The 17,975-nt window shown below is 39.6% G+C and overlaps 1 protein-coding gene across 1 annotated transcript in view; it reads left to right on the top strand.

Annotated features, from left to right (window-relative positions):
- Nucleotides 1-17,093, top strand: part of LOC102971180 (fibroblast activation protein alpha) — a 73,959-nt gene extending 56,866 nt beyond the window's left edge. Inside the window, 6 exon segments of the mRNA XM_007078449.3 lie at nt 4,973-5,027; nt 13,086-13,185; nt 14,276-14,340; nt 14,844-14,916; nt 15,179-15,252; nt 16,706-17,093. Coding sequence (XP_007078511.3) covers nt 4,973-5,027; nt 13,086-13,185; nt 14,276-14,340; nt 14,844-14,916; nt 15,179-15,252; nt 16,706-16,807 — 469 coding nt within the window. The 3' untranslated portion in view covers nt 16,808-17,093.
- Nucleotides 17,094-17,975: the final 882 nt, after the last annotated feature.

Genomic DNA, 17,975 nt, shown 5'->3' with positions numbered 1-17,975 from the left:
GTCTGTTTTCCTAACTTCCTCTCAAGTTAACATTAATCTTAAAGAGATATTTTTGCCCAATATGAGAAAAAAAATAATGATAGACAAGAGCTAATAAATGTGTAGAAACAAGATTTATAGTGATAAATGACAAATACTCTCAGTGTTTCAGTCGTTCTGATATCCTTTCGTTGATTCACATGGCTCACAACTAGAAAAAAAAAATTGTGTAACTAGGGATGGTCTATAGGAAACCAAACATCTGAATTTGCTCAAGCATTGTGGATTCTATCTCATAGATTTAGAAATGTCTCAAGATTTCCTCAACACCCTACACTTATAGATACTAAGCATTCTTTTGTAATTAAGCTAGCTGTGAAGTTTAGCTGTGTTAGCATGAAAGTGTTTTCCTGTTTTCATTTGACAAAACATGCACTTTATGTAATACAAATTATATTATGAAAATATTCATGGGGAAGGCAGACCCATAATCTGAGTCCTTCCCAACCACATTCTCAACCATAATTTGCGTCTCCATCATCTTTTCTGAAACAAATAGAATATAGGCATCAAAATTGCTGTTTATTTGGAAACACTGTGCAGGATGCTTCAGGATATTTCTCTATAGTTGTTGGGTTTCTGTTATTATGTTGTGAGTATGTGAAGTCAGAGAACAGTAGTTTATAAATGTAAAAGCCAACACAGGCCAATTGCACCCTTAGTCGTGGATATATATGTGTGTGTAACGGCTTAAGGTCAGACATTGTTGCACAACAAAGAGCAATTTAGAAAATTCATTAGCACATTCCTTTTATCATCTTAATGTCACTGATAGTTACTGATTTCAATATAGCATACACAATGAAGATTGTATTTAACAGCAAGGAGGTGGGCCCAGACAACACTTTTCTGTGTTTTTGTCTCTAATCAAAGCAGAAGAGTTTAGACTCACAAGTAATTATTTTTAAAAATAGAAAAGTAATCATAACCCATATGTTTTCAAATTTTCCTTCCATTCTGTGAACAGTAATATACACACACTTCTATAACACAAAATATTCAATTAAAAACAGTCTATTTGAATAAAATCTGACAAACGAATAAGTAGATTATTAAATAACACTATGAAATCTCTAGGTGTCATTCACACCTCATTTCTAGGAGGCTCCATCTTTCTTGCTAATCCAGATTATTTGGCCTGTCTGCTGTTAACCTATTTAGGATAATCTTCTGCCCGATGGAGAGACACAGAAGAGATAGCTCAAAGAAAAATCCACCACGAGATCAGTTTCTCACATATGAACACCATTGTGGAAATATGAACACCATTGTCAGTATTATAGACCTAATTCTTTAAGGATTATTATTATTTTTCTCGGCACTGCAGGTCACATCTATTTTTATTTAAACCACGCAATAAACACCAAGGATACGCAACCCTGGGACCACATCAAAAGACAGATGTAGATTATACCTCATTCGTAATTCAGTTACATCTTTTCCAAAGTTCGTAGCGCTAAACAGTGGTTTGTTCTGGCATTGGTTGAAAACCAAACTTAACAGAAGCAGCTCATCATCCCAATCTACCAATAACAACAAAGTGCATCATTATGTTTTTTGCACTTATTTACCACCAAAATTGCAGCATTTGTATTTAAGAATACCTCAAGAAACAGAGCAGATAGCTTCTTATCGTGTTTCTTGGATGGAATGAAAATCTAAACCTGAATTCCATGTACAGGCCTTAGCTAAAATTGTTATTTCTGCTGTTCAATATATAGGACATGAAGCCACAAATTGTACCAATTTTCACAATAATATAAATGTCTTTGGCATTTAGAATTGAAGATAGACCAGAGGCAGTTATTGGCTACCTTTACCTTCTCTGAGCCATTTTTAGGATGGAATCTAAAGAAAGTCTTCCTGCTATAGAGCAGGCATATGTTCACTCATTTGCTCAGCCATTCAACAACAGATCAAATATTAATGTATGCCATTGCAATCCACTCTGTATAAAACTGTGCAATTTTTATAATCTCTACTTTCAGTGCACTTACAATCTTTGTAAAATGGATAAACCCCTGGCACTCTGAAGGGACAGCATTGCCATTAGATGGAACTTTTACTAAACACCCTAGTGAACAAGGGGAGGCTGTGTGGCCCGTGCACAGCACGTATGCAACAGTGGAGATGCCAGTTGAGGCTGGTCTGGCTTTGCTTGAAAGCGCCATTCTGCAAAAGTGAAAGGGAAGCCTTGGAACCGGATGCTTTTAGAAAACAAAAGCTAAAAAGGATAGATTTATAATGATGATCCTGGGAATAATTCAACCGCATGTCTGCCAAGAAGTGTTTTGGGAATCAGACACTGAATGTCTGACATGGGAATTGGGATTGTAATCCCTTTATGGTAGCCCTCAAATTACCTTCCCACGAAAGAATGAAATTTATCCCCTTCAATCTCATATAGAATGCAATCTGGGCAAACTCTTAAATACAGAGAACAAACTGAGGGTTGATAGGGGGAGGGCAGTGGAAGAGAGGGGAAAATGGGTGATGGGCATTGAGGAGGGCACTTGTTGGGATGAGCACTGGGTGTTGTATGTAAGCGATGAACCACAGGAATCTACCCCCAAAACCAAGAGCACACTATACACACTGTATGTTAGACAGTTTGACAATAAATTATATTTTAAAAAATAAAAACTAAATAAAATGCAATCTGGCTAAATTTTTTACATACCAAAAGAAAATCATGTGTACCTATTTGGAAATGACAGTAAATGCTAGACTCAATAGATTTAAACAAAGCAAAGCAGTGTTTAAAAAAAAAAAAAAAGCCACACAAGCTCACTACTTTGACTACACAAAACAGAATGCTTCCAAGGAGATGTTTGTGAGGTCAAAGCACACACAAAACTGAGACCTGCTTTCCCCAGACTTCTCTGCAAATGGTACTTACATAGGTCCCACAAAACTTCGTTAGTTATAGGATCAGTTCTACTAATTTGGGGTATATTTGGCACTTTTGGCATTCCCACAATTTAAAATTTTTATATAACTTGAAGGTTAGTGGTGAGAAAAATCTATCATACTGTTATACCTGGCATCAACAAGAACATTTCCAAAATAGGATAATAATTGATCCCTAGGGTTCCAAATTGACCTTTGGAATAGGATCATTTTTATGAGAGAAAAGTTGTGAAGTTCAGTTTAGCCTCCAAAATGCCTTTTCATTTGTTCCTAACATTTTTCTTCATTTAACCACATCATCAACAGTATTTCTGATAACTCTTTTTGGAAGCGCTTCAGAATTTGGAGGTAAATTTTATAGAGCTTTGGTGGCCTTAAAGTGCTCGGGTTATCTAGCTAACCTTTAACCTAGTCCTGCCACATTAAGTGTTAATGTTTCATTTCCATGTTAACTATTGCACTATCATTTCCTGTAAATGTCATCCTTTCGGAATAAACCGAGGAAGGGAGCTGTTAAGAATTTCCTGCTCCCATGTATCACCTGCTATTTGCTTTTACCCCAGATGCAAGGCAATATGATTGCTAGCTTCTGGGAGATCATAAAATCGAAATTGATTTTATGGCTCAGAACCGTCTTCCAGCACGAGTGGCAAGATTTTTTTTTTTTTTTTTTTTAACAAAGAGAGCGAACCTTCTCTTCTTTCATTTGGTTTGTGAAGTTTGTGGAAGAATTGCCGAAATGCCACAGTTTGCTGCACATTTTCTCTGTTTTATCATGAACAGCATCCACACAGGTAGCAACTTCCCGTTTGCTGCTGCATTTCTTCCCCGTAGACTCCTCAGTGTCCCTCGGAATCGGTGTAGGGTAAGCTGTGACTGACGGGGCTTCTTCCCATCTGTTTGTCCCGGGCATTTGCCCAACTCCTCTGTGCATTGGAAACGTGCATGTTGAATCAATGCAACGAGCAAAATGGTTGCTGTGAAATCCCCTTAAGAAACTCCATTATTCAACTAATGAAACCACTACATCTTACTTCCAGAGAAAAATGACAAAGGACATTAACATAACTATAGGGAACAAAAAAAAAATGGTCTTTTTCTGGCGCTGCGTGTGCCACTTCGTTCTCCTCGCCTTCCCATTACTGTTGCATCCGGGTCTCTGCAATGGCTCATCCAGTTTGCTATTTTCTTCCACTGCTCCTGCTTCTCTGAGAGTTCCTGGAGTTCTTATCAAACCATCCCCCAAATAAACCACAATTGCTCTAGAACACCAATCCTCAAGGGGGCATGGGATAAATTTGCCTAAAATATTCCCATTTTCGCACCGACTTGCAAAGTTATATTTCTGAAGGCTTCCCATGACTTTTATTTAAAAGTTGTCCTTCAGCACGGTCTCTTACTCCTAAGAAGACATTTATTTTCAAAATAGTTTTCAAACGATGGCTCTTCTGTGATGAAACGCAAACGAATTATGACCATATCCTAAAAGATACATATCCATGCTGTGACAAACCGAGGATTCCTAAGTATGGAATGGGAGAGGGATGGATATTTTTTTGCAGATGAAAGCTACCGAAAATGAGATGGCCATTATCATTAACATCTAAGCATTTAACATTGATAAAATTTAAGGCAACAACAATGCAAATCTTTTTTTCCAAAATCTGAGGATTTGGATATTTGGTCCTAGTTATGGTGCTAGTATTTCTTGTGTTACTGTAAGACTAGGTCTTGACCTCTCTGAGTCGAGTAACTCACTCCCGCAATTAGGATAGTAGACTTTCAGCCCCGAAAGTACGACTCAATAGATGTACAGTAGAGCCTTAAAGGATCCTTTTTATGCTTTGCAGAAAACATGATCATATTCTTTTAATTATTTGTAAGTGCAGCATTATTATGCATGTGTTTAAACAAAGAAAATGAAGCGTTTCTATTAAATCTTTGGATTAAATATGCTTGTGTAATGAAGTAAATGTCATGTGTACACACTTAAAATTCTAAAAATTTGTTTCTTTTATTTTAGAAAATTCATAGAAATGGGTTTCATTGATGAAAAAAGAATAGCCATATGGGGCTGGGTGAGTTGTTTTATATGTTTTATGCCTGCTATTCAGTTCAGCAATCATAATTTTCTAAAGTGTTCGCTTATAAGGTTTCTCATGAAATGTTAATGTTGCAACATAATTTAATCTGTCAATGGAAACAGTCAGTTTGGGTAATCTAGGCTTCAAAGTGGTGGCTTTAAGTGTTCCTTTTTCCCAATCATTTAATTTCTTTCTTGTGTAGCAAATTAACTCATAATTGATACATTTTTACTTAATTTTTTGGTATTAGATTACAGTATCCTGAATTGAACTATGTTCATCAAAGGTTTCATTTCCTTTGTTATTTTGGAGTTAATAAAGATCTTTTAGAGTTCATAATTTCATTTTTTTAATGAAAAACTAAGCTAACATTTGCAATTATAGGAACTTTTAGAATACAAATTCCCTAGTACCTAGCCTATCCCAGTCATATCTTGGCTGTTTTGATTCTTTTTTTTTTTTTTTTTTTTTTTTTTGGTAATCAAATTATTTTACCAGACTTAACATTAATTTGTGCTAACTGGAGAGGAGTATAATTTAGTTTCAGAGTTATAGGTCATGGAGATAACTGCCCATGTTTGAGGAGCTGTGCAGGTTCTCAAAATACACATTAAAAGGAAGAGACAAAACTTCCCAATCATGGGCAATGAAGTCACTGGAAAGTTTAGAGAAATATTGGAAAGAGTTTAGATTTGCCCATTATAAATTATGATAATTACCCTTCAAAGAAGATTTCCTGTTTCACTTTTTGGTCTGAATTTGTACATTTGCAAGTCAATTTGCAGCCGTTTGTGCTTGGGTTGTTTTTCTTGGCTGTTTTCTCTGAGAGCGGCCTGCACAAGATGGAGGGAATGAAACCCAATATTGAAGGGAATCTGCAGGCTCCGACTCAGCTCTCAGCTCAGTGACCAGATGAAGAGCTGTTATGAATTTGTGGAAAGTTGTTACTTCAAGCCATTTGGTCCTTCTTAAAACTATCAAATGTTAAATATCTAAACAGAATGGAATTCAAATGGGTGGAAATAAATGAAATATTTTTATAGTGAAATATTTCAGATAAAATCTCTCCATCCATTTTTATGAAATTTCCTAAAGTAAATTTTCAAAAGATTCAAATTTCACGCGGAACACTTCCATGTAATCATTACCATTTCTCTTACACTTTTACTTTGCTTTTACTGCAAGCTCTGAAATAATCAGAAAGTGGAATTTTTAATTTCATTTCTACAACATCCTGGTATTAGTTTGGTAGAGAACCATCTATGTGGGATGATTTAAAGAACCCACTCATCACCTCAAAATACATCCATATCAGTCTGAAATTCTTCAATAAGGGATTCTCACGATGTCTGTGCAAATGCTTCTAGAAGAAGTAGTATATTAGGTCCCCTTTATTGCTTACTTTCCAACATGGCAGTGATTGCAAGCTAAACCCTGAGAACATGCGCGGAAGAGGGAAATAAGTGAACTGCCACCGGATGCAACGCATGAGCAACCCCTGAATCAGCAGGGCCCAGAAGATCCTGAAGGAAAAAGACCTTAATACTATACTGTTATTTATCAATTATTTAAGAGTTATTTAACCCATCCATCCGATCACTGATTCATGCGTTCTTTCATGCATGTAGTACATTTTATTGGATCTCAATTAGGTCTTATATTAGGTTCTTTAGAAGATGAAAAGATGAATAAGTTATAGCCCTGGCCCTCTGTTAGATAAAACAGAGAGCAAAAAAGCAATTGCTCAGCAACATTCCAAGTGTTAAGACAGACACAACTTACCGCGGAGAATACCAGGGAGAAGACTGGTTAATTCTGGCTATGAGAGCTAAGGGAAGATTCAGAAATGAGGGAGTGAAGATAGGTTAGTAGTGGGTCATGCCAGAGAATGGAGACAACATTGCCAGGGTCCGAAGGTAGCAATGAGTAGGGCACAGTTGGTCTGGATGCCTGAAACTTCAGAAGTGTAATCCATACATACTAAAGAAGGTGTAGGAAATTAGTTTGGATAGATAGGTAGCCAGATAACAGGAGGACTTTTAGACTGCATAGAGAAGAATAGGCTCTCTCCATGGCTTTGCAGACATTTCTCTTATTTTTCTATGTCTCCATCATCATTACACTCCATTCATTTTTTTAAAAATGTTGGTGATTTTCAGGATCTGACCTTGGCTCTCATTGTTTTTCACTTCCTTGGTGACACCCAGGTAATTTCAAAAATGGTGATGACAGTCAGATCCCTGCCACTAGCCCCCACCTCTCTTCTCAGCTCCACATTTCAAATGCTCACTGGTCATCTATCCCAAATCAGTGTCTTACAAGAGGCTCAGGCTTAACTCACACAAGCTAAACTTGTTATAGTCTACTTAAAACAAGTCCTCATCTTTATTAAAGGACCTCACCACACACCTAGTCACCCAAATAATAAGTTCAGAGCTATCTGCAACTTCTGCTCCCCAGCTCCAACACTCCAGTGGTTAGTAAGATCTATCAATTCTACCTTCAAACATTTAAATCTGTTCTCGTCATGCCCACAGCCAGTGCTTTAGTCCAAGTTTCTTCATATGTAATTTAGATCAGACCTTCTCAAACTTTAGCTTACATAAGCATCACCTGAAGAACTTATTGAAACAGGTTCTAGGGCCCTACCACCAGAGATTCTGATTCAGTACTCCCTGGTGAGGCCCGAGGATTTGCATTTCCCACAAGATCACAAGTGATGCTGATTCCTTTGGTCCAAGGACCATGGGTTGGGTAGTTCAGTTGCCTCTGAACTAGCCTTCCTGCTTTGACTTCACAAGCTGCAATGTTGCTAATGAAGTTATTGTTCCAAAACGGGAATTTACCATGTTGCTTTTCTGCTTATATGCTTGTACATTTTCTAATGTACACATCAACCTTGACCTGGTGCCCAAATATATTTCCTAGCATGCAAAGCCCATGACAAGCTGGCTGAAACCTGCTTTTCCAGCCTCATCTCTTTCCACTTTTCCCCATGCCTTATGAATAATTTGACTCATGTCTGTGCTTCCTCACTCCCATGTTTTTGTGAATCCTGCTCCTTGTACCTGCAATGTGTCCATCTTCTTCCATCCCCCTCCTCTTCCTCTGAAATGGAAAACTCACTTATTCTTTAAAACCCAACTCAGGGGCGCCTGGGTGGCGCAGTCGGTTAAGCGTCCAACTTCAGCCAGGTCACGATCTCGCGGTCCATGAGTTCGAGCCCCGCGTCAGGCTCTGGGCTGATGGCTCGGAGCCTGGAGCCTGTTTCCGATTCTGTGTCTCCCTCTCTCTCTGCCCCTCCCCCGTTCATGCTCTGTCTCTCTCTGTCCCAAAAATAAATAAAAAAACGTTGAAAAAATAAATAAATAAAACCCAACTCAGACATGACTTTCTTTGTCCTCCAATAGTTCTTTTTACTGCTCTTCTGGGAATTACCATGGTTTATCTTGTCTGTCTATTGGTTTCTCCCATGAAAATGTAAGCTCATCGAGGGAATGGACTTCATCTGTTTCTAGATTTGTTTCTCAAACGTTTGGCATAATACTTGGCTATCTCATATATTGATGATGTTGTTTAAACTAAATTTAATCCTAGAAGTCAGTGTCCCCCCACATGTATCTTATTAGTACCAAGGGATTTTTCAGGAAAAGTTTATCTGGTCTAATAATTTGGTAAATTATAAAGTCTACATAATAGTGTGTGCTGGCTCTGTGAAGGAGAGATTTCGATTAACAGTATTACCAAAAAGTATTTGATTCCACGGATACTTTTTTGAGACGCGCGCTTGAAGTCAGTAGGGAATAGAATTGGTGTCTTAGGAAGATCCTGTTGGCTGCAGAGCGAAGGAACATATGAGGTAGGAGAAGGAGTGAGCCAAGGAGCTAGGTGAGCAGTAATATGGGCAACCAATGCCCACGGCCTGAATTTAGGCAGTGAGGTATGAGGTGGGAAGAGGTTCAAGTGCTCTTTTCTAGTATAATAAGCAGGAGCCTGCAAGACACTGAAGACTGGAAAGAGGAAGATATTGAGAACGACCATGAGCATTGCTTAGCTATTATTGTTTCATATCAAGGAAGGAAATATCTGTTTGCATGAAGTGTTAGGCGCCAGAGTGGTCTGAGAAACATACTGCAGCTAACCACATAAATTTTTGGTAGTCAGTGGGTGAATAAGATGAAAATCCTGCATTTCCCTCCATTATCCTGATTAAGAAGGGGAGAAGAGGCATTTTTATCTTACCCTTTTATTTTTCTGGCTCACACAAATCAAAGTCCAGGAGCCCTGTTTTTAGTTTTATTAGATATCCACTGTGCACCCAACACTATGCCTAGGGAGTGTCTGTTATAACTGGTTCTTAACTAGGCAATTTTGTCCCTCAGGGGACATTTGGCAATGTCTGGAGTCATTTTTGGTTGTCACAACTGGGAGAGTGCTACTGGCATCTAGTGAGTAGGGGCCAGAGATGCTGTTAAATATCTCACAATGCACAGGACAGCTCCCCACAAAAAAGAATTACCCAGCCTAAAATGTCAGCAGTGCTGAGGTTGCAAAACACTGGTTTATTTGAAGAAAAATTGAAGTAATTATTCTGACAATTGAAGAGCAGCAGGGGTTTTGCCTAAATTATTAGAATAACAACCTCATTTATGGGCCTTGCTTTGTTAATATAGGCCTAGCCAGGTGGTGTTGAATAAGCATTAGTTCATGATTTAATCTTAGTTCCTTTCTCTTCCAGTGACTAATTATAAGCAATTTGAATTGCTATGTGCGATCAGCGATGTAAAAGTAGGACAAATGCACCTCTAATGAGACTACATTAGACTCCAAACTTAAAGTTCCCCAAAGAGGTTTGCCCTAGTGCAAGGACGGAGCGGAAAGTCATGGGTTGTAGAGGAAGGTGTCCTCGCTTTGAGTCCCGGCTCTGCTGTTTCATGACTCCAAGAGTCCTCTACGTTCACTCCGAACCTCAATTTCCTCATCATGAAATGCAGCCCTGATTTCCTCACCAAGTCATTGTGAAGATTAGCTGAGTTAATAGGAAAGTCACATATTCGTCAAATATTTAGTCTATTCCCTTCTGTGTTCCAGGCCTTATTCTCAGGGCTGGGGATACCTTTGGTCACAAGACAGATGAAAATGTCGACCTTTGTGGAGTTAGGAATGGTTGGGAAGAAAGACAGCAAGCAAGATAAATAAGTAAAATGAATAAGATGTTAAATGATAAAATGCCCTGGTGGAAACCAAGCCAAAACAAGAAAGGAGCATGAAGCAGGGTTGGTGCAATTATAGATGAGAAGGACAGGTGAGACTCTTTGAGTTAAGACTTGAAGTGGGGAGGAAGTGAGCCCTGCCCATATCCGGAGATATGTTCTAAGCAGTGTTCTAGGCAGAGTTCTAGAGTGTTCTAGGCAGAGGGCAGCAGCATTTGTGAAGGTCCTGGGACTAGATCATGCTTGGAGGCTCCAGAAAACATTAGGAGAGCCAACAAGCAGAGGGACATCTGAGGTGGGAGAAGGGAAGCAAAGTTGTGGGTCCTCAAAGAAGGTCACAACAGCCTTGGCCATACAAACATTAACTATCTATTATTATCGCCTGTAGGTAAAATGTTCCAATGTACATTATGGCTCACATAAGAGTGTTCTATAAACCCTTCAAAATTCTGTGCCCTTCTAAGAATGTTTTTAAAGATATCCTTCGTTTAAACAAAATGGCAAGGCATCTAAGTGCAAAGGACAAAATTCTAGAATTCTCATGGCCAATCTGCTCCGTGGGTTCCTTTCTTGCGACAGCCACCCACTCTGCCTTGGAGCCCCACCCATGGGAGAGCAGAAAAAAGTCAACTCGGGTTTATTTTATTTCCTCTTCATTTCTACAATAGGAATAGCTTTTCTAAGCTGCCTGAGAATTTAAAGAACACCTACTTTTGTTGTGCTGCTGCTACACCAGTTTTGCTCTTACAAATTCCTAGAGACAATTTGTATTCATCCTGCAAACACGGAAATTTTATTTAGATACAGCATTATTATCTAATCACTGGGTAGATACAGATTCATAACTTGTAAGATTTCAAACAGAAATGTTCAAAACCCTTTTCACTATATAGAAGCGCCTTTGATTTCAAATCTTGTTTCATGCTATTTCAGCGGGACCCACTGTTGTTACCTGTAGTGAACACAGTTTTCCAATAAAATCACAAATGATAATATTTCTAACTCAGGCTTACTTTACTGTCTTTGAACCTAAAACTGAAAGAAAGAAGGAAAGAACTCCCGTTTCAGTAATAGTCATTGCTAACCTACTAATTAAAACAAATCATTTTTATAAGTGAAAATTTTCACTTACCCAAAAGATTTTTAAACCCAATGTTCCTTCCATTTTTAAAATATATTTCCCCTATTAAAACATGTTTTAGTTTTCTCTAAGGAGGCCATGATATAATTGGAGATGCTTCTTCTATTCTGTGTTTTGTAGCCAAGGGTCCTCCATAAAATTCTTCAGAACTGGAAACCTACAACTGTAAACTAGTCAAAGAATTCTTCCTTGAACTCATCAATTCAGCAAGATTGTTTAGCTTACCGCCCCCCCGCCCCATACCATGTATTTCACAGGTTAAGAATAGACCCTTGCTGGGGCGCCTGGGTAGCTCAGTCAAGTTAAGCGGCTGAATATTGATTTCAACTCAGGTCATGATCTCACAGTTTGTGAGTTCGAGCCCCACGTCAGGCTCCGGGCTGAGAGTCTGGATCCTGCTTGGGATTCTCTCTCTCCTTCTCTCTCTACCATCCCCCCTCTCAAAATAAATAACTAAGCTTTAAAAAAAAAGAAAGAGAATAGACCCTTGCTACTGACCTGCCCTCACTACCATGTCGGTCTGTCTGTCTGCCCGTTGTCTCTCACTCTATAAAGCTCTCCCACTCACTCTTTCACCCTCTTTCTAAAGACTGACTTTTCTGTTGGCAAAGGGTGATAAGATCCACTGATCTAAGGGAATAGCTCCCAGAGGCTTGTGGTTATAAGGTCCTAAGTACAAGACACATTACATTTCTAGTTGGAAAGTCCCACTGTTCTCTTGTGACTTGTGGGAACCTTCCTGTGTTGGGGCAAGAATATGCACTGAGAATCACTTCTTAATCTAGCACACACATTTTGGAGGGCTCAGGACCCTGGGCACTGTTTAGTCCACATTCCCAGGAGAAGCATCTCTCTCAGGCATGTTTCTACCTTTGACTTCCAGGGAGAGATGCCACCTTATTGTGTTCTTTTCTTCAGTTTCAGGAAAAGGTTCAAATATCCAGGTGACACAGGCAGACATCTCCTGTTGTCAGGGTCACATTTGTGAGCCATCTATTTGATTCCTTGGGGAAGAAACTTGATGAGAGTTAACCCTACTCCTGACTGTGCCATTTGTATCCCCTTTTGCATGTCTTTGTTCTTCCATTAAATTTGTGGGGGGCTATGTAAGACTTTACAATGGCTTTTCCTCCTTTGAACTGCTTTGCCAGAAATCTTCAGAGCAGAATATATAACACTACATTATACCCAAATTCTGGCCATTTCTTCAATATCCAGAAGATTCATTTGTCCTTCCCTTATTGTTCTATTATGAAAACAAATAAGTTAATACACAGATGTGAGTTCTGCCTCCTGGGACTTTTGCAAGCTGTGAGAAGTATCTCGCTTTTCCATTTGGGCAATAATCTGCTTTCTTTGTGCATTTCTTTCAAGTAAAATCCTGGTTTTGCTCTGGCAAGGTCTTCTTTGGAAAAATATGGAGGAAAGAATTTTGGCAGAAAAATTACAATTATAAATATCTCTTAAACTGCCCCTGCCATGCTCTGATTAGCACACCAAGTATTTTTAGTTTACTAGGGGTGAAATTATGCTGTGTCAGGTGGAAGTCACTGCCAAGAGTGCAAGATAGACATTTAATCTACCCCATGCACATCCCCGGCGCCCATGAGTACTTATTGTGAGAGGAGTTGCTATAAAACTATCTTGGAGAGTTTCTGAAAGCAAATCTGGGACTGACTTGCAATGATGTCTCCACAGTCCTACGGAGGCTATGTTTCATCACTGGCCCTTGCTTCAGGAACCGGTCTTTTCAAATGTGGGATAGCAGTGGCTCCTGTCTCCAGCTGGGAATATTACGGTATGGAAACATTTCATAAATGTTGCTGCGAAAACATTTAACACATAATTACTCTATATTTGAGGTTGCTAGGAAAACAAATTATGCAGTAAAATTCACCCCAGCTTCACTGGGGAAAATACAATCTATAAACGAGGTTGTTTATATGATTCATTATAATCATGTTGCAGCAATCAAAGAAATCTTAAGAATGAGGAAGGACTCTTCTAAAACCCAGTATGTTAGTCTCTCCCCCAACACCTTGTGCCTCCTGCTAAACCAAACCTCTAGAACCAGAGCCAGCTCTTTGTTTTCGCAGGCACACAGGTGCAGCAGGTCTGGCTTTTAAGCACATTGTATGCAAAGTTAGGCAGAGCCACCGCTATTCACCTCCACACCACAGTTTGCAGCTGCCAGTTCCTTTGCTCCAGAAATCAAAACAAAAAACAAACCAAAATTTGTTGAGAAGTACACCTCCCGTGTGTGCCTATTTTTATGATTAACATTAACGCAGGATGATCAGTCGGAATTAACTCTAATAATTGAACAAAAACTAGCTTTCATCAGATCCTCGTCCCTGTGCTGGGATAGAAATGAAGCCACTATAACTTGGAGGGAATCTTTATTCAGAAAAAAAAAAAAGTGTGTGTGTGTGTGTGTGTGTGTGTGTATGTGTGTGTGTTGGGAGAGGAGGATTTGGGGGACACAGTTCCACCCCACAGTAAGACACCAATAAAAGTACTAGAGGCAGCTGCATTTGTGATTTCTTTTAAAATATAATGAGGTCATCCCATAAGGTCCTCCCGAGCTCAACATTTCCACCCCCCCCCCCACCCTGCCCCCACTGAAGGGCTTTGGGTAGAAGAGAAAAAACTTAAGAGCATCCTTTCTCGTGTTAGCTGTTCCTGTTTCCTCCTTTGCTTCGCCAGCCCTACTGAGGCAAATTGCAGAGCAAATGACTTGGGTGGAGCATTACAGTAAAGGAAAGCAAGAACCTTCCTCAGCAGCTCCACAGGGGAAAGTGGTGAGCAGTTCTCAAACTGAGGGGTCTTGCTGGTTAGTGAAATGAACCATTTCACATGCAAACAACATGTTCTTATATGTTTTACAGCATCTATCTACACGGAGCGATTCATGGGCCTCCCAACAAAGGACGATAATCTCGAGCACTATAAAGTAAGCATGTTCTGTTTAATTTAGGTCATTAACTGAGTTCCAGTATGTGCCACATACTTTTGAAGCAGTCATTCAGAGTTTACACTCTTGCTGGGGCCCCAGGCAAATGCGATGATCTTTTGTTAGCTGCAAAACACCTCCCTAGAAAGAAATTTACTCTCTTTGGATTCTCTTCTTTCTTTCCCCATCCTCCCTTCCCTCACCTCCCTTTTCCCCATCGTGCTGCCCACCCCCAACCCCCACACAGCTTGAGCGGGCATCATCTATGCCTAAGGTCTCACTCATATGTAACATATGACACATAAACTTTCCGTTTTTCAAACTAGGAATCAGATGGAAGTAATGCAAATGATGATGAAAATGTGTTGCTCTGACTCTTAAATATTTATCAACCAAAGCAATACATAATTTCAGTATTGGTGCTAAGTCCATCGCACAATGATTTAGCTAGTTTTCTATTAGAACTTGCAGCAACTAAAATGTTAATTTTTCCTCTTTTCCAGAATTCAACTGTGATGGCAAGAGCAGAATATTTCAGAAATGTAGACTATCTTCTCATCCACGGAACAGCAGATGGTGAGGTTTAAGCAAGACTCTTACACATAAAAATACTGAGCCAACATCACTTTGTTTAAGAAACATTAAGCATCCTCCTATGCCTATGCTCAGGGTCAGTACCTAAGAGTCAGGGACATTTCCATAAATGAGTGTGATTACTCACTGCTGACAATGTCAACTGCATGACTAGATAATTGTCGGTGTTCATTTCCAGGCGGTACATTGTCACTCTGTGCTTTCTGGTATTTAGCAGCACTTTAACTCTCTCTCTTTGTTGCAGATAATGTGCACTTTCAAAACTCAGCACAGATTGCTAAAGCTCTGGTTAATGCACAAGTGGATTTCCAGGCAATGGTACATAATTTCGTTTTACTCATGTTCACGGCCTTAGACCCGTAAGCTAAAAGGAAGAATCTTATTTTTTGATTATAATTATTACTTTTTACTGAAACCTGGCAAACTGGCTGTAGGGTAGAGTGGGCAGAACATTAGCAGATGGGTCTCAGATCTTTCATGAACTCCCTGAAGGACACTAAGCAAGCCATGTCACCTCCAGGGATCCTAGTTGAGTCATATATGAAATAAAGGCATCCGTGAGATGAGCTGATCTTCTAGCTCGAAATCCAATAGTTCTGCGATCCTGCTTACATAAGTGTAGCTACATACTTAGAGTCCCCACAAAGGCCGGGAGACCCAAAGCAGCTAAAAGTCTCTGTTTACCCAGTAAGAAGCAATCATGGAATGTTACCAGAGGCCTCCGAGGCTCCCGGAAGTCAGGCGGCTCCGCTCAGAGAGCCCTTTCATCTGTGTGTTCTCAGCACCTGACACATACCTGGCCCAGCACACGAGCTGGTGTTTTCACCGAGCGAAGGAATGAATGAGCTAGCTGTAAAATCAAGGTTGCATGAGGAATAGGAAATGACAGCAGAGAGAAAAGTAAGGTGAAAACCACGGCAAGGGAGACAACCCCTGACAGCTGTTTCCCCCCTTCGGTGAGCATAAGTTCCCCCTCACTTGCTTTTCCTGAATAAGAACCTAGAAAAGGAAACCCTCATTTTTGGAAATTTGGTTTTTAAAAATAATTTACAAAAGCGGACGTGAGGTTTTTCTGGTCTTTTTTATTGTGACCCTCCCCCCCCAACATAAATTCACCTGATGAGTATGTGGAGCATTCCATCACGACCACGATCTACCTTTATTCAGTGAAAACAATCATCTTACCAGCATCTCCCCAACAATGAAGTTTAAATTTATAATGCCGTCTCCCTGGGTGTTTTTAATGATACTATGTTTAACTCCTATAAAAGGTGTTTACAGTTATATGTGTTGTGGATTTCCTGCAGCAGACAGGAATTGGATTCAGAGGCTAAAAGCCTCGTGGAATTTTTGAGCTAGAAGGAGCCTCAGAGGAAATCAAATCCAACCTCCTCATTTTTCAAATGAAGAAACCAAGCTCCAGAGAAGCAAAGTAATAGACCCAACACACCAGCTCTGGAACCCATGCCTGCCTCCGGATCCCCCCCGCACCCCCCCCCCCGGGATGCTGGCCACTGTTAAAGCTCAGCCACCAAGATCTAAAATCTCAGCTTAAAGAATGTGAGAGAACAGTGAGGGTTAATAGAAGGCTTTCATACCTTCCTGTTCTAAATGCTTACGTGTAAGCTAGTTTAGTTATTTGAGCGTGCTTAAATAGAATTTCAACCACAATATTAGAAAAATTACCAGGACCTGAGAGCATGAGTAAGTCAAAGCTAGATGCATCATGTGCCTGTAGTTGTAACAGAGGCTTCTGTCCTTTGTGTTTCAGTGGTACTCTGACCAGAACCATGGCATTTCCGGCCTGTCCACGAAGCACTTATACACCCACATGACCCACTTCCTAAAGCAGTGTTTTTCTTTGTCCGACTAAAAATGATGCAGACGCAAGTCTGTATCGCAGTCTGAACACTTCATATAAATGCCTCCGACCATTTGCTTGTTTTACTCTTTCTGCTGTTAAATCCTGGTACAAACAAACAAATGAATGATGTTCTAAAGGCTGGCAGAAAATTAAAACTCAGAAGTTCAACCTCCTAAAGATTGTTTACATTTTCTGGCACTCTGTGAAAGAAGAGGAGAGGCAACCATGCCTTTTGCTTTGGACACAGACAATGTTTCATCACCTGTTTATTTGCGGAAAATAATAAAGTCAGAAGTTAAAGTGCTATTATTTTGTCTGTGTGAATTAATTTCAGACTCCGGTTTTATTACAGAAAAAAAAAATGCTTACACTAAGCAAGCACATGAATAATATTAGGTGGTTATGGAGGAGAAGAACCCAAGAGTTTGGGATTTTTGTAATTAGAATTCCAGATGCTGGAATGAGTAGCTCAGGGTATGCAAAAGCATTGTTCAGAAATCAAGTTTGAGATGCATTCTGCAGAGTCATCCTGATGTTTACCCTCTATGCTGTCCCTCCAAGAAATGTTTCTTAAATTTCTCCCAAATTTCTTCAATGTGGCCAAAAGCATTTGATAAGGATAAAGTCTGAATTTTAAATTCAAGCTCCTTTTAATAAATGCTTCAAATTTGGAAACATTTCTACTTTGTATCTCTTTTAAGAATTAGTGATGCTAACTGCCTGCAGATTACTGAGCCACACAAAACTAAAACAGCAAAAAAATTAAATAAAATGGAGATTGACAGCCAGAAAGGAAAAGTGTTGTATCGATGAGATTTTTCTGGGGTTTGAATTCTACATTATCGAGCTCATTTTGAATAAAGAAAAAAAAAGCCATAATGCTTGCAATCGCGAAGGTGATACTCCACCAGTAACAGTCCCCGTCAATTAGAAAATTACGGGAGGCTTCCATCACTGTGGTTGCCACAGAGTTAAAAAGATCCAGGTCACCGAAGATATTTCTTAAATGAATGTTGGAAGTGGCCATGAAGCCACTCCCTAGGGGACTTTTCATTGATGTGTTCCCTGGCACTAGATTGCTCTAGATGATTTCTCCCCACCTCTAGCTTGATTCTTCCTCATTGCAGGCAGAAGACCGTTATCCCTTCTCCCATGTTCTATAACCAGAAGAACCAAT

Source organism: Panthera tigris, chromosome C1 (genome assembly GCF_018350195.1).
Source record: "Panthera tigris isolate Pti1 chromosome C1, P.tigris_Pti1_mat1.1, whole genome shotgun sequence".
Lineage (NCBI taxonomy): Eukaryota > Metazoa > Chordata > Mammalia > Carnivora > Felidae > Panthera > Panthera tigris.
Note: the sequence above shows the minus strand (reverse complement) of the source record. Positions and strands in the feature narration are given on the sequence as shown.